The sequence below is a fragment of the Dicentrarchus labrax genome, unplaced genomic scaffold (genome assembly GCF_905237075.1).
Source record: "Dicentrarchus labrax unplaced genomic scaffold, dlabrax2021, whole genome shotgun sequence".
Taxonomy (NCBI): Eukaryota; Metazoa; Chordata; class Actinopteri; family Moronidae; genus Dicentrarchus; species Dicentrarchus labrax.
Window position 1 is genome coordinate 3271087 of NW_026136722.1, and position 23915 is coordinate 3295001.

At 42.6% G+C, this 23915-nt stretch overlaps 1 protein-coding gene across 1 annotated transcript in view; it reads left to right on the plus strand.

Annotated features, from left to right (window-relative positions):
* Positions 1 to 517: 517 nt before the first annotated feature.
* The window catches only part of myo15aa (myosin XVAa), a 41205-nt gene continuing 17807 nt past the window's right edge, over positions 518 to 23915 (plus strand). The window contains exons 1-29 of the mRNA XM_051387109.1: positions 518 to 7294; positions 7629 to 7711; positions 8352 to 8415; positions 8583 to 8692; positions 9097 to 9171; positions 10715 to 10805; positions 11264 to 11367; positions 11598 to 11661; positions 11755 to 11868; positions 11971 to 12132; positions 12392 to 12505; positions 15902 to 15960; positions 16695 to 16818; positions 17034 to 17129; positions 17564 to 17695; positions 17792 to 17917; positions 18286 to 18363; positions 18475 to 18632; positions 18827 to 18872; positions 18999 to 19123; positions 20190 to 20307; positions 20475 to 20650; positions 21052 to 21136; positions 21273 to 21326; positions 21422 to 21503; positions 21930 to 22060; positions 22547 to 22642; positions 22916 to 23151; positions 23480 to 23670. Coding sequence (XP_051243069.1) covers positions 1415 to 7294; positions 7629 to 7711; positions 8352 to 8415; positions 8583 to 8692; positions 9097 to 9171; positions 10715 to 10805; positions 11264 to 11367; positions 11598 to 11661; positions 11755 to 11868; positions 11971 to 12132; positions 12392 to 12505; positions 15902 to 15960; positions 16695 to 16818; positions 17034 to 17129; positions 17564 to 17695; positions 17792 to 17917; positions 18286 to 18363; positions 18475 to 18632; positions 18827 to 18872; positions 18999 to 19123; positions 20190 to 20307; positions 20475 to 20650; positions 21052 to 21136; positions 21273 to 21326; positions 21422 to 21503; positions 21930 to 22060; positions 22547 to 22642; positions 22916 to 23151; positions 23480 to 23670 — 8974 coding nt within the window. The 5' untranslated portion in view covers positions 518 to 1414. The remainder of the gene's footprint in view (positions 7295 to 7628; positions 7712 to 8351; positions 8416 to 8582; positions 8693 to 9096; positions 9172 to 10714; positions 10806 to 11263; positions 11368 to 11597; positions 11662 to 11754; positions 11869 to 11970; positions 12133 to 12391; positions 12506 to 15901; positions 15961 to 16694; positions 16819 to 17033; positions 17130 to 17563; positions 17696 to 17791; positions 17918 to 18285; positions 18364 to 18474; positions 18633 to 18826; positions 18873 to 18998; positions 19124 to 20189; positions 20308 to 20474; positions 20651 to 21051; positions 21137 to 21272; positions 21327 to 21421; positions 21504 to 21929; positions 22061 to 22546; positions 22643 to 22915; positions 23152 to 23479; positions 23671 to 23915) is intronic.

Below are 23915 nucleotides of genomic sequence, written 5' to 3' on the forward strand. Positions count from 1 at the left end.
ATTTAGGTGGTCACTTAAGTGAAAAGTTACTGTAAAGTTGACAGTGTGTCCTGAATTTAAACTCCCACATCAAACATGCACATAAACTGTTGGTGTGTGTATACACAGTTGAATATTTGTGTGGACATCTTAGCATGCATCCCTCTCAGCTGTGGTCAATGTTGCTATTGCTGGTGTGTTTGTGTGTTTGTGTGCGTGTGTGTGTGTGTGTGTGTGTGTGTGTGTGTGTGTGTGTGTGTGTGTGTGTGTGTGTGTGTGTGTGTGTGTGTTTTGGCTCTGCGTAGCTTCGCCTCTCAGACACAGTTTAGCAACAGCTCAGCCAGCCTGCATTATTCATACAGGAGCGAGCTGGCAGATAGAGTTACCCCGAGGCAGTATAGCTGGTACATTAAGGTGCCCTTTGCGAATATAACTAGGGATACATTTACTATGATGGATATACACACAGAGACATACAATACATATGCTCATCTGTGCATACACATGCGCTGACGATATCACCAGGCCTCATGCTGAGGTGAACAGCGAAGGGATGGAGTCACAGTAATTAGAGAGAGATGCAGAAGGTTGCAGGAGGTCACAAAGGCAAGCTGACGTGGATGTGGGAGGATACAACCACAAATGCAACACACATACATACTCACGCTCAGACAAAGAGGAGGACACCCCTGAAGGCCGAGACTCACACAGACGCGCTCACATCGGCTCTCCTTGTTGGGGGGACATCCTGCCAAAGTTGGTGCGGCGGCCAAGATGAGGATTCACTGCCGGACTCACAGGATGCACTAACAATAGGAGACACACAAAGGACTACACAGACTCTGTCACTGGGATAGCAGGGTCTTTTATTCATCGTGTGACCCTGGGAAATTACTTACAAACCTATAAAGAGGAACAAGACCAGGAATTTAAGTATTTTTGCTATGGTGAATGGACTGCCAGAGGCAACAAGTGGGTAAAGCTGAGAGAGACTGTAACCGGTAACATGGTTTCTTTTATTTTTACATAGACAGATTTCAGTCTTTTTTAACTCACAAAAAAACAACAACTCATTTGCTGAGGCTTGAAGACGTACTGTAATGCGAGCGAGCACTGATGGCTGAGATTCCGACTCCATTACTAGATCGTGTTTTGAAGGACTGTGGTTTCTGTTTGTCTCAGTGTGCATTATAGAACAACTGACTTGGGACAAAGTGTGCCACATTGTGTGTTTCTGGGGTGTCACAGGGACGGATCAGATGGAGGAAAAAGAAGAGAAGACGTGAAAACAATTGGGAATGAGAGGATGTTGCTACTTGGACTCTTCTTCCCAAGAGTACATATCAACATTGACATTGATACTGTCTTGCTTTAGCACATTTTGGAAACTCGTTCTTCCTCATCTGGTTAAGAATGATTTGAGTTAGGAGACATCATGCCACCTAAAAAAGGTGACACAAAATCAGCTGCCAAGAAAGGCAAGTCAGAGGAGCCAAAGAAGGGAGGAAAGGATGACAAAAAGGGAGGGAAAGATGACAAGAAAGGGGGAAAGAAAGCAGAGGAGCCACCAGCTAAGGGGAAAGGGAAGGATGATGGGAAGAAGGGAAAAGGAAAGAAACCTGTTAGTGAGTCAGAGGAGGGGTCTGAAGAAGAAGAAGAGGAAGTGATGAGTGAGGAGCAAGAGGATGATGAGAGCGAGGAAGAGGTAGTTACTAAGAAGGTGGCCAAAGGGAAAGGGAAGGCAGCTCTGAAAGGTGCATCAAAAGCCATGGCTGTGAAAGGTTTTAAACCTTCTCCTAAACGCTCACCTCCATCTGATGATGATGATGATGAGGAGGAGGGAACTAAGGGAAAGCAACAGGTGAAAAAAGGGATGGGTGCAGTAAACCTGAAAAAGATGAGTGACGTCCACATCAAAGGAGCCTCTAAAGCCATGATGGGCTTTGCTGCAGAGGGGCAGAAGAAAAACACGGGTGCAGGAAAAGCACAAAAGACAGCAGATCTGTCTCAACTCAAAGGAGCCTCCAAAGCCCTTTCTGGCCTCACAGGAAAGTCCTCTCCTTTTTCCTTACCCTCTAAACAACAGCCACAGAAAGCAAAACCAAAGAGAAACCTTAAAAGCACCTCCCGCCTCTTCCTACGACTCTCCAAGAAAAAGAAGCCCTCTGCTGGTGGTAAACCACTTCTAGGCGCCAGCAAGCTATTTTCTGGGTTTGGGGGTAAATCACCTTCTGCTGACAAAAAGCCAGGTCTGTCTGGCTTCAGCTTGTTTAATAAAAAAGAAGCTGCAAAAGAAACCCCGCCACCTAAAAAGACAATAAATCTATCCGGTTTAGGGGGCCAAGGGAAAATGGCAACAGAGGCAAAGGGACTGGGAGGGAAGTTCAAAGGCATGTTTGGGAAAAAGAAAACAGCATCAAGCTTCAAGGAGAAAGGCTGGATGGTGGGAAGGATAGCTGCAGCAACTAACTGGTTGACAGGGAGGTTTCTGACTGCTAAGGGCCAAGGTCGGCTGGGGACACGAGCAGGAGGACGGGACCGAAAGCATTTGTCATTTGCTAACAGGAACACTAGAGGGAGACAGACACATTATTACAATGAAGCCTATGAGTATGATGATGATGAGTATGGATATGAGGAAGATTACCATGACAGGCTGAGGCCTAGAGGCTACCCGAGACAACCCATGGCCTATGACCCATATGACCCTTATGGAGAAGAAATGGAATACTATGACGATGATGAGTGGGAAGATGAATATGGTTATTATGATGATGAGGGCAATTTTTATTATGATGATGAGTTTTACTATGATGATGACGTGGATTACTACAGTTACCCATATGGCTATTATGATGATGAGTATGAAGAGTACTATGGTGATGAAGGGATGGAGTATTACTATGGTGAAGATGGAATGCTGTATGCAATGGAACCAGAGCCATATGGTTACTATGATAACTATGGTAATGCCATGCATAGTTTTTATGACCCATATGACCCTGAGCTGTACGGAGATTACTTTGACCAGAATATGGGTTACAACAATGTAATGTCAGCACCTTATGGCATAATGAGTGGTGGTTATGATGTTGTTTCAGACTTATATAATGACCCAATGCTGGGATATACAGACCCTGCTGCCATTTATAACCCCTATCAGCAACCTTTCTATATGGATGCTGGACTGGATCCAGCTGAGACAGGACAGGTATATGGACAGGAGCAGCTGTCTTACCTTCCTGTTGAGCAATTTTCAGCAGAGCAGTTCAGGGTCCCCAGGCCCCAGGTTAGGCTATTTGGAAAAGACAGACTAGAGGTGGAAAACCTGCCACCTCCTCATCCTCAATTCTCCTCCCCAATGTTTCCCTCTCCCTCCCCAGCTCTTGCCCTCAACAATCTGGAAATGATGTCAGATATTCAATATGAGCAACCCCTTCCCACATACCTTCCTGCACAACCCCATTACCCTACTGTCATGAACCAACAACAGACCCCCATTCTTTCTAGAAGAGCGCCCTCACCAACAGCAATGATCATTCAACAGGATCACTTCTCTTTGCCTCAGCCTACTCACCCTCCTTTCTCTGTTTCTCCCAGTCACTTGTCCCAATCTCCACAAACATTTCATATGGCTCCGCAAATGTACCAACCATCCCTCCCCCAAGACCCACAAATGTTTCAGATGGGACAAATGTCACCAATGGTCCCACCAATACAGCCACAGATGCCTCCACTGATGCCTCCGCTGATGTATTCACCGATGCATTCACCAATGCATTCGCCAATGGCCTCACCTAGGCCAGTGCGGCGAATGAGTCCCCTTCCATCCCCACAGTTGTCAATGAGACCGGGATTGGCTAGGTCAATGGCACCTCCTTCACCCCGCCTCTCACCACATCACATGGACTTCCAAACAGGCATCCAGCCGGACCCGTACCTTTCCCCTCGTTTACATAGGAGAACTCACCAGGCCTCAATAACAGGCCAAAGGCCAACTTCCACATTTGACAGGCGAAGACCACCAAGCCCACCTGCTTCTCTACCACCACAAAGGAGAGGGATGTCAGTGAGATCTCAGCCACCCCTGACAAGAGGAAGGAGGGGTATTGGGTTGCGCAGGGCTCCATCAACTGTCCGACCACAGTCCCCATATTCTAGCCCCCTAGCTTCACCCCGGGGATCACTGAGGAAGAGAGCAAGCCCACCACCTTCCCCAAGACTATCTTTCAGGCAGCAACCCCCTCCAGATGCAGTGCCTCTGCCATCCACCAGACCGAATATGTTCAGAGGTAGAAAGCAAACTTCCAAGATGAGGCGTTCTCCCTCTCCTCCCCTTCCATCACCACAAAGACGGAGTCCCCCTTTACCTGAGAGAATTCAGTCCCCCCCCCAAACATTCCGCCCCACTTCCCCCCATCGTCCTCCCTCCCCTTCCCCATCACGTATCAGCAGTCGCCCACTCCCCACTAGATCCTCTACTCGCAGGCTCAGAGGTGGTGCTGGAGGTCGAAGTCACGTGCCCATGGGGGCCGTGAAACCTTCCCCAGCTAACCCCTACTTACAAAGACGCAGTAGACATGGACCCCCTGTCACTCAGCATGTAGCCCCATTCAGGTCTTCTATCCATAGCGGCCCAGCCCCTCCCTCAGGACAGATAGGGGGCATAACTGGAACACCCATGTTAGCCAGGACAGGATCCAGACCTACAGGGTTAAGGGAGTCAAAGAGAATTGGTACCGGCCAAGGAGGCTTCCACAGACCTGTAGGTAGGGGCCAGCCATTAGTCCGTATGCCCAGAAACCAGCCCTCTCTTCAGTCTAGGCAGTCATTCAGAGCACCTCCCCCAATGCCACCTCTCTCTCCACAGCCTTCTTTGAAACAGAGTGGTCCCCTTTCTCCCCAGCCATCAGTGCGTAGACTACAGAGTAGACCTGCATCTCCACAGCCACTGCATCGTCCATCTCCTCTGCCCTCCCGTTCAGCTTCCCCTATGCACCATATGTCTCACCCACCATCCCCCTTTCCCCATAGGGCTATGAGTCCCCAGATTCTAGGGTCAACAACTTTTCAACCTCCAATGCCTCACCCCAGTCTTCCTCCTGGTACTTTCCCACCATCTCATAATATCACCCAGTATGACTACTCAATGATGGATCCAGGCCCATCCCCAATGCTTACCAATGCGTTACCAAACCCTCAGGTTTTAGGTGCTCCCTTTCCTCCCTCTCCTTTTCCCTCTTCCACCACTGCTTACTCTTCTCCTTTACAGAGACCATCCTCCCCCCAAACACAGTATGGTGTCTACTCTCAAAATCTCCCTCAACCTCCACCCTCATCACCTCATCAGGGACGCATGCTCCAGAACCCTTATCTGCAGAATGCCAGTATCACCACACCTTTACAGAGAAGCCCTTCCCCCATACCTGGTGGGCAAGGGGAGATATTAGCTGATGTACAGGTGAGCCAGGTGGGGAGCCCATTTGCCAGTCTTGGTTTATCCAATGCTTTGATGCAGAACTCCCACCTGCGCAGTGCATCTTACTCATCTCCTCTACAACGCAATGCCAACCTATATACAAATGTGCTCTCACCCCCTCAGGTAGCAGCCCCTCCAACCCCTTCTGTAGCCTCCTCCCCATACTTGTCTTCTGCTATGCTTAACTCCCAGCTACGTAATGCTTCCTTTGCTTCACCCCTTCAGCAACACTTCTCCCCCATGTCTCCTGTCTCTTCTGCCCCTCCTTCCACTGCACCTCAACAAGGGACAACCAGAGGGACCTCCTCACTTTTTTCTGGTGGACTGCGGACATCCCAAATCCAGGGGTCCATGTTAAGGCTCCCAGGTGGTACTTTGACAATGTCCCGGGGGCCTGTTGGGCCTCCAGTTACTAGTGATGGTGAAACTGGTGGAAGTCTGTCACCCACTATGCTCTCCAATGCCCTGCAGAACCCAAGCCTACGTCAGGCTACCTATCGACTACCCGATGGTTCATTGGTCACCAGAACTGAACCTGCTGAACCTTCCTCAAATCCATCACCCCTCTCATCCTCTATGCTGTCCTCTGCCTTGCTCAATCCAAGCCTACGTAAGGCCACATATCGACTACCTGATGGCTCATTGGTCACCAGAACTGAACCTGCTGAACCTTCCTCAAATCCATCACCCCTCTCATCCTCTATGCTGTCGTCTGCCTTGCTCAATCCAAGTTTGCGACAGGCCACATATCGTTTGCCTGATGGAACTCTTGTAACTAGGACAGAGCCTGCACCTGCACCTTCCTCTTCCTCATCAATGCTTTCCTCTGCACTGTTGAACCCCAATGTACGTAAAGCCACATACAGGCTGCCAGATGGAACTTTGGTTACAAGAAATGAGCCAGAACCTGAGCCCCCTTCCTCTTCTATGCTCTCCTCTGCTCTTCTCAATCGCAATGTTCGTGGGGCTTCTTATCGATTACCAGATGGTTCGATTCTAACACGTCCGGGAGATGAGACGCAGAATGCTGAGAGTATAGTATCATCACCAGGGCTATCTAGTGCCCTGATGAATGCTAACTTGCGTAAGGCAAAGTTTCAGCTACCAGATGGATCATCATTCTTTTCACAAAACCAAACTCAAGCTCCCACCTCTCCTCACCTTTCTGGTGCAATGCTGAACACCAGCCTCCGTGGTGCCTCCTACAGACTCCCAAACACATCACTATTTAGGCAGCCTGGTTCTGCTGATACCTCTGAGTCACGATCCCTTGACCTTTCCAATGCTCTCCGCAACCAGAACCTCCGATCTGCCACCTATCGTTTGCCAGACGGAACTCTGATGACCCACTCTCAACCCGCTTCTGCACCCCAAACACTTGACCTGTCTAATGCACTATCAAAAAACCCAAACCTTCGTGGGGCAAAGTACCGTCTCCCCGATGGTAATATCATGACACGGCTTGGTGCCCCTCGCACCCCGGAACCTCGTTCACTTAACCTTTCTGGTGCCCTACAGAACCCTCACCTCCGGGGGGCCTCTTTACGCCTGCCCTCGTATGCTGTAGTGTCACCCCAGGTTCAGGGTTCGGGCCCTGACCAGCACTGGGCACAGGGCCCTGGAATTGAAGGTTTGAGACTGCAAGATGTGGATGTGTGGGGTGCAGAGAGGTTACTCCCTCACGGGACAGTGCAGAATCTCAATAAGTGGTCCATGTATAGAGATGGGGAGTTGCTGGACCCCCACAGCATGATGGGACAGGGACACATGGGTCAGGAACCAGGGGAGTGGAATCTCAGCAGGGAGGGGGAACCACAAGGGCAATGGTTTGACAAGGTAAACATTTTAAATATATGACTAACCTGACTAGTAGGCACAATAGCTAATGTTGGGCACTATACTATTTTTAATCTTTATGTTTCTAGAATCTTATAGTTGTAAATGCATCTGATCTGAAAAACTGGAATGGTAATCAGAGGAATGGTAGCTTATTCAAGTAACTTATTAATGTGTTGATGGTTTCTGAAAGGGCAGAATATATGATTAGTATAGGTACAGTGAACAAAGGTAAGGCAAAATGTATTTATGTAATAATTTGTGTGCATGTTTCCCCATTGTGCACAGGGCTATGTACAAGCATAATTTCTGATTATGTATGTGTATGTTTTAGATGTACTCAATCAGAAGCCTATCCAGTGTGGCTCTCCGGGAGCAACGAGAGGAAGATGGAGTGGAAGATATGACACAACTAGAGTAAGTTAAAGATCACACAAACCTGCATTAACGTTTTGTGAGAGAGACTTACAATGACAAGTAAAATAGTAAAATGTGTATTTAAAATAGTTACATTTAAGGCACTCCATCACTTTCAAAATGTATTCCATTTGGTTTATCATTATTTGAGTATGAGGCTCTAGAGGTAGAGCAGGTCATCCACTAATCAGAGGGTTGGAGTTCTATCCCCGGCTCCTCTCTCTGCATGTTGAAGTGTCCTTGGACAAGATACTGAATCTCAATTTACTCCCAATGCTCTGCCATCAGTGTGTGAGTGTGTGTAAATGGGATTAGTTAGTGTCTGATGAGCAGTTGACACATTGCATGGCAGCCTCTACCATCAGTGTATGAATGTATGTCTATTCAGGCGTTATAGAAATACAGCCCATTTACCATTTATCATATATGCCTATCATGATAGAATTGAAGCTTCAAAGAAATCATGGGTTAGAAGCTTGTAGATGGGTTCTTGAAGCTAAAAGATTTATAGTTTCAGTGGTGGGACATACCTAATGGTGGATCCAAACAGTGTAAACATGCAAAAGTGGTCTAGATGGTGGAGTGATTTGAAAAGTTCTGTGTTATCTTTAAATGCCATCATCCAATTGCTTCTGTACAGAGAGATGCACGAAGGGGCTGTTCTTCTGAACTTGAGGAAAAGATTTGAGCGGGAGCTTATTTATGCAAGTATCTGAGCAGCACACACATCCAACTTACAACCACCTACAAATTTAAAGTAAAATCAGTTTATTTTGAGTTTGTGTGTTTACTTTACAAAACCTATAGTTTTTATCTGGTGTTTCTTCTTTCTTTTCTTCTCTCTCTCTCTTCATTCCTTGTTTTCTTTCAGACATACATAGGTAGTATTCTGGTGTCTGTAAACCCCTATAAGATGTACAACATCTATGGGACGGATATGGTGCTGCTGTACAAGGGTTGTGCTCTGGGAGAGAACCCTCCGTAAGTCACACTGAAAGGGGACAGTAAACTGAAAACAAACAGACTGAGGCTAGAATTACCATAATCCTTATACTTAAAAAAACAAATAGATCAATTTGTGGAACTGAGTTTCGTCTTTATTATAAATTATTACTAATTAACTAATTATTATTAACAAGGCATACTTGAATGTTTTCTTGTTGGTTGATTGCATTTATATGAAGGAAGGAACATGATGTGTTTTAAGTAAATGAATGAAAGAAATAATGCAGATACATAATTAAGGCATGAAAGGGAAACGAATATTAGAAAAAAGCAGATGAGAAAGATAGAAAATGACTGAAGAAGAATATTTTGGTGCTAAGAGTTTGAGTTCACTTCTTTCATCTCTTGACATCTTATAGCAGTTTTTCTTTCTTCTTCAGGCATTTGTTTGCCATAGCAAATGCTGCTTATTCAAAAATGATGGATGCCAAACACAACCAGGTCATAATAATCAGGTAAGAGGCTGACTCTAAAATCTGTCCACTCTCCGTTTACCTGTAAATCCAATGTCAGAGTTCACAACCATATAGGATTTATACAAAGTACTTACGTTCATTATTTCACGATTCATAACTTCATATATACACCTGATTTAGACAGATACAAAGATATATTTTTTACGTAAATATATTAGTAAACATCATAGTAAACTGCCATGGTTTGTAGCAGTTTAATCATGGTGTACACAGCGTCCATGAGGCTTCTTGGACAGTCAGTTTCCATCTCCAATTGGATTAGTGTTTGTAAATTCATGAGTGTCTGTCTGTGGTTTTCTGGCCAGCAAACTTAAGACAGAGCCATCCTTCACTCCTCTCAAGCTCTGTCTAACTGTCACAGGTTCCTTGCTCCATGTCAAAACTGATCTCCACAGTCAAACACACATACTCTCCCACATACATCATAAACTCATTTATATCTAACTCAGGTGTAAAAGCATAGACATATATACTGTACATCCACAGATTTGCACATAGGTGTGTCCTTTTAGAAAGGTTCAGAAACAATCATAGGAAATACACAAACACCTACACATGCACACACTCGCACACACCTGGAACACTCTAGCCGTATTCGGAAGGAGACACCTGTAAGGAAAGCCCAGCCAGGTCTGGGCCAGGAGCAGATTATCTTTCAGGGGTGTGTGTGTCCATGTGCACATGTGCTGTGTTTGTGTGTGAGTCACTGAGTGCGTGTTAAGGGGTAACTGAGGTCTGGTGTACAGTGACCAATAATGGCCCGGTTTTTAGCTAACCAGCCACTGATTTGAAACCTTACGCTGGAATGTGGTCAAGGTGCTGGTGTCCCTAAATACAAAAACACACAGGCACACAGACACACACACACACACTTCTGCCCCCCTTTGGCCAAGCTTACATAATGGTGGTATTTAGCGCTAAGCTGTTGGCAGTGCTGAAGCACAGTGTGTGTGCGATGGTTTCAGGTGGTTTAACGCAAAAGTGGAATCGAGGCTTTGCCTAATGCAAGATTAGCCTGGTCTCACATCACTTAGTCAATTAAGTCAAACACTCCACAAGCGACGCCACTGGGGAGGTGAGAAGGATCAAATAATCGACGCTCTAAGTGATTAATAAAAGCTGGGTTTAGTGGTGCTCAAAGTGCGGATAATGTTCACTATTTGGCCTTGCCAACAAAATAACTGGATCTTCCACTACATGACCTTTTAGCTAATGGATTTTTTTCTTGTGCTTGTCGGCTCTACATCCACTTTGAGACATAATCAACCATCATGTAAAAGTTTTCTATTCATTCTGTTTTGTAGTTTTGTATTTGACAGAGCCAGTGTGACTGGTGAGCCAGAATAGCTCATTTCATAACATTTAATTCTATCAATTAAGGTTTCAAACATACCATGAATGCTGGAGCACATTGTATTTGTTAGGGTTAATTTGTTATGGCCAGTTGGGCATCTCCTCTAAAGGTTTAGATAAAAGAAAAAAAAAACATATTGTCCAGTGAGTGTGTGTTACTGTGTTTCAGTGGGGAGAGCGGATCTGGGAAAACAGAGGCCACCAAACTAGTCCTTCGCTACCTTGCAGCAATACATCACAAATGCAATCTTGCGCAACAGGTGTGCACACACACACACACACACACACACACACATCCTGACATGCACAAAGTGATGCCAGCATATTTGGATACATGCACACACACACACACACACACACACACACACACACACACACACACACACACATGTTCCTGTCTTGAAGGATGACTAATGCCTCTGTGCGTCTTTTTTCCACATCTCTTCTTGGGTGCAGATTGAGGTAGTGGGTTTCCGTGCATGACTTGTGCTTTACATTTTACACCTCATCTACACATATGGCCATAAGAATAGCAGGTTGCTGTGTTTTGCTGTGGTGTGTGACAATATTCTGTTGTGTTGATGTTATCTTTTCTTGTGAACACGGAAACGGTGAACATGTATGCTATTGACCAGCTATTACTGTCATAGGAAGATAGCATATTTGTCACCCAGCTGATAAAGGTTGTTGATTTACTGTGTGTTTGAATGCCTGGTAGATACTCGAGGCAGCTCCTCTACTGGAATCTTTTGGAAATGCCAAAACTGTACGGAACGATAATTCCAGTCGCTTCGGGAAATACATAGAGGTCTTTCTAGAGGAGTGAGTATGAAATAAATACACAAAAGCTACCAATCTCTGTTCCCATCACACTCCATCTCTTCTTCAATCACTTTTATACTGAACTGTGTTCTGTTTATTTTTATCATAAAGTACTATGTAACTGTGTTTTGAAAAGTGCTTATTATTGTTATTATTATTGTTATTATTATAGTTTTTGTCTCTTTTCTTGATTGCTCTGTGCTCTCTGCTGTCTCTTTCTCTCTGTCCAGTGGTGTGATCAATGGTGCCATAACCTCTCAGTATCTACTGGAAAAGTCTCGTATTGTCTTCCAGGTGACACATGTAGACAGGCACACACACAAGATTACACTTTATATCTTATATTTTTCTGTATGTTAAAGCTTTAAATTTGTGTTTCCCCTTCAGGCCAAAGATGAGAGGAACTATCATATCTTCTACGAGATGCTGGCGGGTCTTCCCTCACAGCAGAAGCAGGCTTTCTATCTACAAGAGGCTGAGACCTACTATTACCTCAACCAGGTAGAAAGACACAGTGGTGCATAATCATCAGTTTTTCACCACTTTGCAGGAATGTCAAATTGAGACACAGATCACTTGGAAGTATCGTTTCTCTCCATGCAGGGAGGGGATTGTGGGATAACAGGAAAGAATGATGCAGAGGACTTCCTGCGTCTGCTTGCTGCCATGGAGATCCTTCACTTCACCCCTGAAGACCAGTCGGTCATCTTTAGAGTTCTTTCTTCCATACTGCACCTGGGCAACGTCTACTTTCAGAGATATGAGGTATTGTTTCCAAAAGGATATTTGTTTGTTTTTATTTTTGTTATTAATATCACTTAACTGGCGACAATTCAGGCAATTCAAATACACTTGTACATATACCACCAGATGAGAGGAATATAGTGAACTAAAAATAAGAAATTAACTAAACCAAGACAATACAGAAAAATGATTACAGAGAAAAGCATTATGATGTAATTAGAATATGGTGATCATAAGCACATCAGGTGTATTTTCTCTCTCTTTCCCTTTTGCATTGCAGGCTGATGGCCAGGAGGTGGCGTCAGTGGTGAGTGCTCAGGAGATCAGAGTGGTGGCGGAGCTGCTGCAGATCTCTCCAGAGGGACTACAGAAAGCCATCACCTTTAAAGTCACAGTGAGAATCAAACTGAGGCATCCCTGTTTAATTAGATTTCACAAGAGTAATGCTCCAACATTAACTGCTGGAGAAAGACGTGTTTGAGGTTTGAATCCTTGTTATCATTATTAGTCTGGGTGGTTATTATTATATTGTCAGTCACACTCAATATATTTACAGTTGAGTTTGACCTAATGTTGACAGGTAGGTACAGTAACATGGCACTATGCCAGTGTACTGACGTTAAAGACACTGTATCGCCGCTCAGTGTCGTTTACCCAGAAACAATGACACCTGTCGATGCCACACACAGAGAAAGATCTACTTGTGCAGTTGTCTTGTACTCCTGACTTCCAGTGGTTGACTTTATAATACCTTCTCTAGCCAAGCTGACTACCTTTATACACCAAAGGTTTGTGGGATGTTGGGATCTAGGGTAGTTTACTGTTTATCAATAATCTTTCTTTCAGTATCATTACATTTCTTTAATTTTATTCAATTCACCCATGAAATCCATATGCATTCAATAATTTTATTTATATCATGTATTTGAAGATACATTGAAACATCATGCTGTAGTTAGCTCAGAGGTTTCTTTCTACAGTGAAAAACAAATACATTTTAAGTGCATTGCACCTTTTGAATAAGGCACAAAATATTTTATTGAGAATAGTTTTAACGTAGATATGGAGTCTAGCTGATCCTCAAGAAGGGCCTCTCAATTACAATACAATTTTCACCCGATTTAGCTGATTATTAAGAACATGTATGAAAATGTTTGTAAATTCAAAATTGATTCAAAGCCTTAGCTGTAATGTCATCAGCACTGATACCTCTTTCATTCTACATTACATCTTGGATTTTAGTTACCTGTCAGGTGCCTTACCTCTAACCTCTGACCTCCATGTGTCTTCATTCAGTCATTCATTCATTATGTTTGGAAAGACAAATCTCAAATCACATCTGACCTCATGTAAAGCAGCCCGATTTAGTTTCCACGTGGTAACAAAATCTCTTCATGAAACAATTAAAACTGCTTCTACAACAACAAACAAACATGTTGGCACCCAGACACTCATCCCGTACACATACAGTATTCACACACTCGCTATTGAGCTATGTTCTTTTTCATTTCCGTTCAGGGTTCTGCTCTCTTTCTCCAAAACAGAAACTTTTTATTTGCTTGATAATTTCAAGTTTATTGGACACATCACTGTGCTTCTCATTGTCTTTGTGTTAAATCTCCTGAGCATCTTACCAGGCAGGAGCAGAAGTCCTTTAAATTCACATATACGTTTGGGGCGAATACTCTCAAATTGTTTTTTAGATCTTTAGGGGACGAATGAAGAAAATTAATTACTGCATTGTATTCCTTTGCTGGTGGAATCCAAGAGCTGTATTGCTAACAGGGTAAAGTAAAGAATGACTTTACCAAAGAAAAGAGTATTGCTTGTATCACACACATTAAGTCCTGATCTTTAGATGTCATCGTGTCCTTGTGCCAACAGACACTGAATCCATACCAGCTCCATGGGATGCATGTTGACCCTGCTGGTATTAGTGGATAAAAGCACAAACAACAAAAAAAAAAAAAAAAAAAAATCTGAAGAAAAAAGAACAAGAAAAGAAGATCAGGTTCAACAAACCTATTCACAATGTTTTCAACCAAAAAGAGTATTCTAGCTCTCCAGCCACTGTATTTTCCCTGTTGCTCCATTTACATCATATTAGCCAACGAAACGGAAATTTAAAAAAAAACCTTTTCAGTCACCAAAATTATTTGTCATCATCATCATCTTCATCCGCTTATCCAGGGTCAGGTTGGGGGGGTAGCAGGTCCAGCAAAATGATTTGTCCTCTTGGCAAATCTTTTTTCGATCCACATTCTTTCATATTCCAGTACCAGTGACATCCAGTTTAAAAGAAGAAGTAGATTCCAGTTGTCCTGATGGTGTTGAGATACTTCTGACAAGAAATATATTTGAAGTATATCATCATGGTGCACCCTATGTCCTCCACACGTACACTCTCTCATGCACTACACTAAGAGCCTTTTGTATAATTGAATTTCTAATTACAAAGGTGGTTTCTATGTTTCTATAACAGGAGAGGAGTTGGTCGTATCCACGCATTTCCTTTGAGAAGTGTGTCTGTGCATGTGTATGTGTGTTTGTGTGTACGTGTGATAATCTAGTGCATTTAAGCAAGAGAAGGTCTCAAGTCTCAAAGCATTCGTCCTAGACACTCACGTCAACGAATACGAGAGTGAAAGAAATACAAGTGGCAGATTAGAAATGAAGGAGGGAAGCAAAGAAGAAGATGTCAGTGAGGTAAAGTGGTGATAGAAGTAAGAGAAGAGTAAAACGTAAAGCAGATGGGGTGAGAAGAGAGAAAGTGTGGGGGAAGTATGATGTTTCCCACTTTAGGGACTGTATGAAAATGATTTTCAAAAAAGCAAGGCCCTCCCCGGCATTGTTAAAGAGTTCAGTAGATCCTCCCCTTGAAGTATTGCAACACCCTCTCCCTTAATTTACAGTATCAGATAATATAACTAGTACTACTTGTTAAGTCATAAAAACTTCGGGTGCTTACTACTAAATTTGGACCAAGAACTGAGCAGTTATTTCCACTGCAAGAGACTGATTGAACCAGGCTCAGGTGACAAGTTGAAGTAAAATATTAATCTGGGGTAAGTATAAATGAAAAGATCCTCTTATGTTCTTCAGATTGCCCTTCCTTCAGGAAAAAGATAAAACACATAATCCTCCATGTTTTTTGACCCCTTCTCGCCCTAATAACTTTAATACAGTCCCTGAGCACAGTATGTAGATTTCACAGTTAAGCCTACAGTCATCCTGCTCTTCCAGTCCAGCTTTAAAGGTCAATTCATTAAACACTCATCCTACCAACGTATTTAACATATAACTTGTGTCAGAATGTCTGCTGTAAAAAAGGCCTACTGTCCCGCCCTAACAGGTACAGCAATACTAACAGTGAGGAAGCTGTCAATCAACCTCAGTCTACACAAAAAAGTCTAATTGGCAACATAAGTGAAACACTTATATGAAACATTTATATAGGTGGACTTTGTGTAAAGGGGCTTTATTTAATATTTAAATAGATTAAATTAGCCTTAGATTATTAAATAGGCACCAAGATGCTAAAGGAGACTTTTTTCTTTGCAGTCATTTTGACAATAAATAGTTTTACCAACTAGTGAACCAACATGCACAATAGCAGCATCCTGACTCTGTTTGACCTGAATGGAGGAGAACCTTAATTAGTATCATTGGTAACACCTGTGTTTACCCTACTATTTCATGTCAAAATGACTGCTGTGAAAAAGGTCTATTGTTCACCCTTCACTTCTCATAAAATGTGTTGCCGAAATAAACCCTTCTGTCTTCTTTGCAGGAGACAATGAGGGACAAGATCTACACCCCATTGTCTGTGGAAAGTGCTGTTGATGCCAGGTGAGAGAAAGCTACATACCCAGCATGCACTGCATGAAGATGTATCATTTTTCCTCGAGGGGTATTTTGCATGTGATACCTTTCTGAAGGGGAAATGTCACTGAATTAGCCATTTTGTTCCCATTAAGATATTTTCTTAAAGTAGTGGAAGAAGTAATTTAGTTTTAGTATTTAGTATGAAAATGTAGAACAAAAATAATTTCATTAAAAAAATTAAATGACTAAATTTGAAGATTTCACTGGACCATGGTAATCTGAAAAGTAACTAGTAACTGAAGCTGTCGGACAAATGTCATGGAGTCCATTATCTGCCTCTGAGATATAGTGGAGTAGAAGTATAAAGTTGCATTAAATGGAAATACTCAAGTAATATTCAAGTAACTGATTTTTTTGTAAATTGACATGCTAAATCACAAGTAAGTACACATTATATATACATTTGGGAAGGCCCTATCTGTTGTTATTAAAATACTTTTACTGCTCCCTAATCTGCAATGACAATCGGATGTACATTTAACCAGAGATTAATGTCTGTTGGCTCTTACATGATCCTTAATAACCCGTCCTATATGTCATAACGTCTAATTCATTCTTTCTCACACCACCTTAAAGATAATAGTGAATTATGGATGGAGCATGTTTTAATTCCTCTCTGTCTCTCTTCCTTATTTCTATCCAGTATTCTTGTCCCACACTCATTAACTGTCTATCACACACTAATATTTGTCCTCCAGAGATGCTGTTGCCAAGATCCTGTACTCGCTCCTCTTCCACTGGTTAACAGAGAGGATCAATGCTCAGGTGTACCCCCGCCAACACACCCTCTCCATCTCTATCCTGGACATTTATGGATTTGAGGTAAGCAAATTTTCTTATTTGTTTACACTCCTCCATACAGGATGGATGAGCATCTTATCAGCTGTCTGTCACTTCCTTCTGTTGCACAGCTCAGAGACTCCACAATAATCACTCTTTAGACATGTAGATGAGACATAGAACAAACCAGTTGTGTGTATTTGTATGTGTGTGTGTGTGTGTGTGTGTGTGTGTGTGTGTGTGTGTGGGAACAACAGGATCTGGCCTTCAACAGCTTCGAGCAGCTTTGCATTAATTATGCAAACGAGTACCTGCAGTTCTTCTTCAACAAGATCGTATTCAGAGAGGAACAGGTGAGTCGACGTCACACCTACGGGCACACACACACACACACACACACACACACACACACACACACACACACACACACACACACACACACAAAGCATAATAATAATGAAACAATAATAAGACATGTTAATTCAGCAGTTCTGGGGACCCTCTGGGGTCCTTGAGATGGTTCCGGTTCTATTATTTCATTGACTAGAAGTTTGCGAAGTAAGTAGTAGTAGTAGTAATTTAATAAGAATGAATTTCTGTGCATATGTTTCATGCTCAATTACTTTGCAGTTTTTCTGCCCATCTTAAATCTAGACAGTTATTGAATCACTGTCAAAAATCAAATGTTTATCCATTTGGGGGTCCTTGACACCAATAAAAGAACCACTGTGTTAATTAAATCTGTATATAGACAATGGATTTGTGCATTTGTGTGATCCCCATTCAGGAAGAGTACACCCGGGAACAGATCCCCTGGCAGGACATCCCATTCAGTGACAACCAGCCCTGCATTGATGTCATTGCTGCTAAACCTCATGGGATACTCAGGATTCTGGATGACCAGAGCTGTTTCCCACAGGTGGGGCAGGAGAAACCCAAGGAAAACCTGAAGTCACTTACAAATCTGTTTTACCCACAGATTAAACTATTGTACATGTCTCTGCTTTGTTGCCAGGCAACAGACCACACTTTCCTCCAAAAGTGTCACTATCACCATGGCCACAATCCGCTGTATCTGAAGCCAAAGATGCCCCTCCCAGAGTTCACCATCAAGCACTTTGCCGGCCGGGTCACCTACCAGGTACACAGCGCCTCATTCGCTCATCTCAAGTGACAAAACCTTCTGTTGGCCTGTCAGTTAGCAAGAGAATGTTTCTGATTCAGAGACATCAATAATGTTATTGATAGCTGATCTGTACCGTGAGTATAGCCATTCTCCATTCATGGAATCTTAATGACTTTGATGATCCCATGACTTTTCCTGTAGACTCTTTAGACAATAAGAGTCTAATAAAAACTTTGATGTGACGATGGCGCAGCAAGAAAAGTTAAGGCATCACCAATTCATCTTGCGGGGGATATGAATGTCGGAGCCAAATTTCATGTCAACAATCCATCCCGTTGTTTTTGGGACTGATCTTGTAATAATTTGTGATGTCGATGATGCAGGTTTACAAGTTTCTCGATAAGAACTACGACCAGGTCCGTCAGGATGTTCTGGACCTGTTCATTCAGAGTAAGAACAAGGTGAGAGGAGCATCTTCACATTAACGTATGCATGTATGATCATGTTTATTCTAATTCATGTGAACATAAATAATGTACTTATAAATGCTGTGAATGTATTTTTGTGTCCAGATGGTCTCAAACCTCTTCCTGGTTCACGCAGAGGTCATAGGTCAGCAGAGAGGAGGTCACATGAGGAAGAGCAGCACAGTCACCAGAAAATACCAAGCTCCCACTGTCAGCAACAAGTTCCAACAGTCCCTGCTAGAGCTAGTGGAGAAGATGGAGAGGTGAACCTGAGAGAATTGGAAATATATACTCTTAGAAAATAATTAATGTCCACAAACTGGCACAATTTTCAGATTTCACATGAATTATAAGCAAGAATGTTATTTCCAATCCAAGAGACAAGTTTTTTGCATTGGAAAATAAAATGAGTTGGTTACTGATGTTACTGCTCACATGGTTTAATCTTCCATTTCAGGTGCAACCCTTTTTTTGTTCGCTGTATTAAGCCAAATAATATGAAGGTAGATTTTCAAACATTCTGTGATTTAATGATGACACTGATCACTTCACAATGAGTTCAGTCTGTACCCTGGAGTTAATGACAGTCATTGTTTTTTGAATGTGCTTACGTGTTCATCTACGTTTAGCAACCAGGTGTGTTTGAGGACGAGCTGGTCAGCAGCCAGCTGAGACACTCAGGCATCCTAGAGACCATTAGGATCCGTAGGGAGGGGTATCCTGTCAGAATGCCATTCTACATCTTCCTGTTCAGGTAACATAAACACATCACTGGATGGTGGCAGCCATTTTGGTGCTTCTCTGTGGCTTCTATCACTGCGTCATGAAACCATGAAGGTTTAATTTAACACTGTCTCATCCATTCTGCTCAATAGACATGATCTATAGATTGACTAACAATGAGGATATGGAATTAGAATGGGTTATTGCATATAATGGATGAAGGTGAACCAAGATAATGTCCTGTAGAAGGGATGGAGTGATGAGGCTCAAGGGATGAAGGATGAGGGATGGATAAGGGTTGAGGGTCGAAGGGGGTGAAGGAATAAGGTGGAGGAAGGGCGAAGGATGAAGGGATTAGAGGAGAAATCAGGGTTGTGGACGAATGGATGGAGGAGTTTGAAGATGGACTGTCGGCTCGTGGTGGGAAGATGGGGAGGAACCGTGAGGGAGTCAAGACTTTGATAAAGGTTAGAGCCCCAGTAGCTACTGTATTTCAACAAGAGAGTGAGAAGGGAAAAGAAAAAAAGTGAATGTATGCTTTTTTATACTTTTTGTGCGGAAATAAGAGGAGTTCAACGAATGGTCTTTGTTCCTAAACCTAGTTCTAAAACTTTTTTTAAACAGAAAAGTTTTGAAAAATAGAAGGTTTTATACATAGGGGGATGTAGGATTAGTCATTTTATGCACAAACAAGTTAAAATGACTTTTCTATATCCTCCCATTAGCATTCTAACACACAAAACTAAGATAAATAGTAGCCACCATCAGAACAACACATTTTTAAATATCTTTTGGAAGAATGATGTTCACCCTCCCAGTAGAGTTCAGAAACGTTTTGAATCTCTGCCGCAGAACATTGAAGCAGGCTTATTAGGGTCCAAGACTTTACTAAAACACTTTATTGTGGGTTTCCCTTTAATTTGTCAACAATCTGCATCTACATGTAATGCAAACTTGAACACATAGGTAGGGAGGTGGGTGGTTAGGATGGGAAGTGATAGCTAACACCTAAAAAGATAGAGCGCCACCTGTTGCAGCAGACCGCTTCATTCTTTTGTGTGTGTGTGTACATGCATGTGATTGTGTGTCATTCCCAGGTATAAGTCCCTGGTGGGGATACGAGAGCCTCCAGCGGCCAATGGAGAGAACTGTGTGATAATGCTCAGTAAACTGTGTCCCCTCAGACCAGGAGCCTACCATGTTGGAGTCACAAAGGTGAGGCTCTCCTCTCATTTGACAAACTAACAGAAAAACAGCCATACAAGCTTTGGTGGTGTCAAGTGACAGTTGTTATGTTGGGCTACACCTCCAAACTTTATTTTGTTTTTTGTTTTCCAAATGACTCATACACATGTGTGCGTGTCTGTGTGTGCATGTGGCAGCTATTTCTGAAGGAGGACATCTACCAGTTGTTGGAGTGTAAACGGGAACGCACTCGACAACTTGCTGCTCTCACCCTGCAGCGTTACACCCGCATGTTCTTCGTCAGGAAACGCTTCGTGGCCTTCCGCAAGAAGATCATCGGGCTGCAGGCACAGTGCAGAGGCTTCCTCACAAGGTCAGCATCTCTGCTACTGCTAGTTTTACAATTATCAACAGATTTGTGGACATCCACCAAGTAAGAAGCCTGATTTAGTTGACAGGCAAGCTTTTATGTAAGACTTTTACTATCTTGATTGTTTACCATTGTAGTAGTGTGAAAAACAAATGAAGGGAGACCCCAATACACAGACATTAAAATGGGAAACAGAGATTTTAAAACAATGGCACATTATGGTATAGTTTAAATCAATGGTAAGAAAAATAGTTAAACCTCTTATAAGGAGTTTTTAACTGGTTATGAACTTTCAAATTGCTTCAGGTGAGAACGGCATTATCCAAAATAAAAAGAATTTAGTTTCTTGGTGTCAATGATGATGTGAAATTCCATGGTGCTCCAATTCTCATTCTGCCCTCCAGGAAGCGCTATGTGAAAATGAGGGAGAGTCTGGTTCGGTTTCGATCTCTTGTCCACATGTACGTCAACCGCAAGAGATACATCAAGGTACATGAAGTCCACTTTCAAAGGACAATACATCTCCTTTCATACATATACATAAACAACATAAATCCCCCATGCGTATACTGGATGGAACAGAAGTGAAAATGTTCAGTGTATGATTTCCGCAATCTGTTTGCAGATGAAGTTTGAAGCCCACAGGAAAGTTGAAGAGGAGAGGAGGAGGAGAGAGATGGTATGATGGAAGTTTAGACTCTGTTTTCAAGGGAAACTGTCTAAATGTATTGTCACTTTTCAGATGAATTAAAAACAAAACAATAACTCTTTCAGGAGCTGACCAAGAGGGAGGTGGTGAATGTCACACACTTGGTGATCCCTGCAGAGCTGGGAGCTTTACTGCAGACAGCAGGAGGTCTGTCAATGTCTGTCTTCCTTTTTGTGAAGTCCACATTAATGTTCACACACATATTATTTATGAACCAGATTGCTGAGCACTTCATTCAGCCCTTTGCATCTCATCAGCGCCGACAGTATCAGCTCCAGAAATTATTTGAATAGTCCTGACAGATTGGGACGTGAGTGGAATCAGTTGCGTAATATACCACAAGGGAAAGAAACAACACACTTTTATCATTTAAATCACTTTATCACTTTAAGTCTACATATCATGTCTGGTCAGCTTCAGCAGTAGCAAATGTAGCACAGTACACATTCATATATTTCTAGTTGATGAACTCCAGTTTTTTGGTAGTTTTCGTGTTGAAACATACTTTAAAGCACTCCATGCTCCTACAGTCCTACAATATATGTATGCTGGTCTCTCTCTCTCTCGTTCTAGTCAGGAGGGAGTTGCACTCCGACTGTTTGGCTCTGCTTCAAGCTCCTCATATCCAGGAAGAGGGTCAGCTCACTCTGCCTCTGGACATCAACAATTACCCGTTCTACCGCTACGTACAGATCTACTTCAGGGTGAGATTTGCATCAGCTTCACTCCTACAGACCAACTTGAAACATACTGTATATGGTATAACTAGTGTAATTGTTGTTATTGCCCAGATTTGCATTCATAAAACTGCCCTGTAAAAATTTTACATATCTGCTGAGTCATAAAGGGAAGCAATTTTAGTTTTTTCATGCCACCGAACTGAAACTGATTAATAAGGACACCGACAGAAACATGACCCTCTCACTCACAAAATTACAGCACTTACTACAGTACTACAGTAAATCAGAAAAGGCTAATCTTTATTATTATTATTCCTGAAACTGATCCAATGCTGGACTGTAAAACTCAGGTTATAACATCAAGAAGCCAAGTCCAAGAGAGTGACAATGTCAGTTTACAGAACAACAAGGGGTCAGGGAGAACTACACCACTGTGTTAATGCACCCTGAATGCACACGTGGTGTAGATGTGCTTCCTAAAACAATTTTACATTTTTTTTGTTGCCACAGGAACCAAAGTTTGGGATGTTGATGGCACCTCTGGAGGCACCTCTGACCCGTATAGAAGATGACCTTAAAGGAGAAGCTCTGGAGCTCTTCATCATGGTAGTCTGACTTCTCTAAAAACTCAACTTTCCTATGGACCTGGAATTCATATTCTGCCCAGATTTATCATCTAGTCCCTAGTTCTGTGTCATTGTTGTTCTATAAAACAACTTTTAAATGTTACAAAAGTGTTAAGCTGTTTACGGTCAAATGATTCTGTAAATCAATAAAATACAGCTTTTAGCAGCAGTATTTTAGAGCCATGCTCTACAGTACACAACATGCTATAAGTAAGTTAATTGTAATGTTTTTCTGCCTTTATTTTGCTTTCAGGTGTTACGATTCATGGGCGACCCTCACCTGAACGGGGCGCAGGAGAACATGTTTGGGAATTACATCATCCAGAGGGGCCTGTTATCTCCAGGGTTACGGGATGAGATCCTGGCTCAGGTTGTCAACCAGGTGTGGAGGAACGCGAACTATGACAATGCAGAGAGAGGCTGGCTGCTGCTGCTGGCGTGTGTCTGCAGCTTCGCTCCGTCGCCCAAGATGGACAAATATCTACTGAAGTGAGCCAAATGTATTACACATGTGTACAGAAATCATATTGATTAAAATGTGCACATCCACATGCAAATGGCTGTTAGGTAGTAATATATGTTAATAAGATAAACATATACAAAACTGAAAAATCATGTAATTGGATTGAAGCTCGCTAAAAATAACAATTTATAACTATATGCCTCCATGATTGGAAAATAAATAAGGAAATGAATTAAATTGATCAAAATGTATGACAGGCTTTTGCTAATGTTTGCCACCTGTTACATTTGTAATGAAATAATTAGTAAGTTAAAATTTGATTTAAAAAAAATGAGTATAACCTTTCGTGTCTAGGTTTGTATCGGACCACAGCCCTGCTGGTTGCCAAGCATTGCTGCAACACAGACTCATCCAAGCCAATCAGAAGACGCAGCTAGGCTCAGGCTCCGCCCCCGAGACAGCGCGTACCTATCCTCTGTCGCTGCTGGAATGGACAGCCAATAGGAAGAAGGCCAACATGGTGTTGCACGTGCACTGCGTTGATGGTGAGATGCATCTTGCCTTTTCTTTTTTAATATATGTTTCTATTGAAGTAATGGCACAACACAGGTTACGTAATGCATTACCAACCTTTAAAAAAGAGTCTTCTCACCCATCATTGGTAACCACACCTAGCAGCTGATGTGTTCACAATACAACATTTTACAAAGACAAGTGCACATTTTCACAACCATACCTTTACACTCTTCTAGACAGTTCAGAATACACTCATTTACAATGCATCAACCAT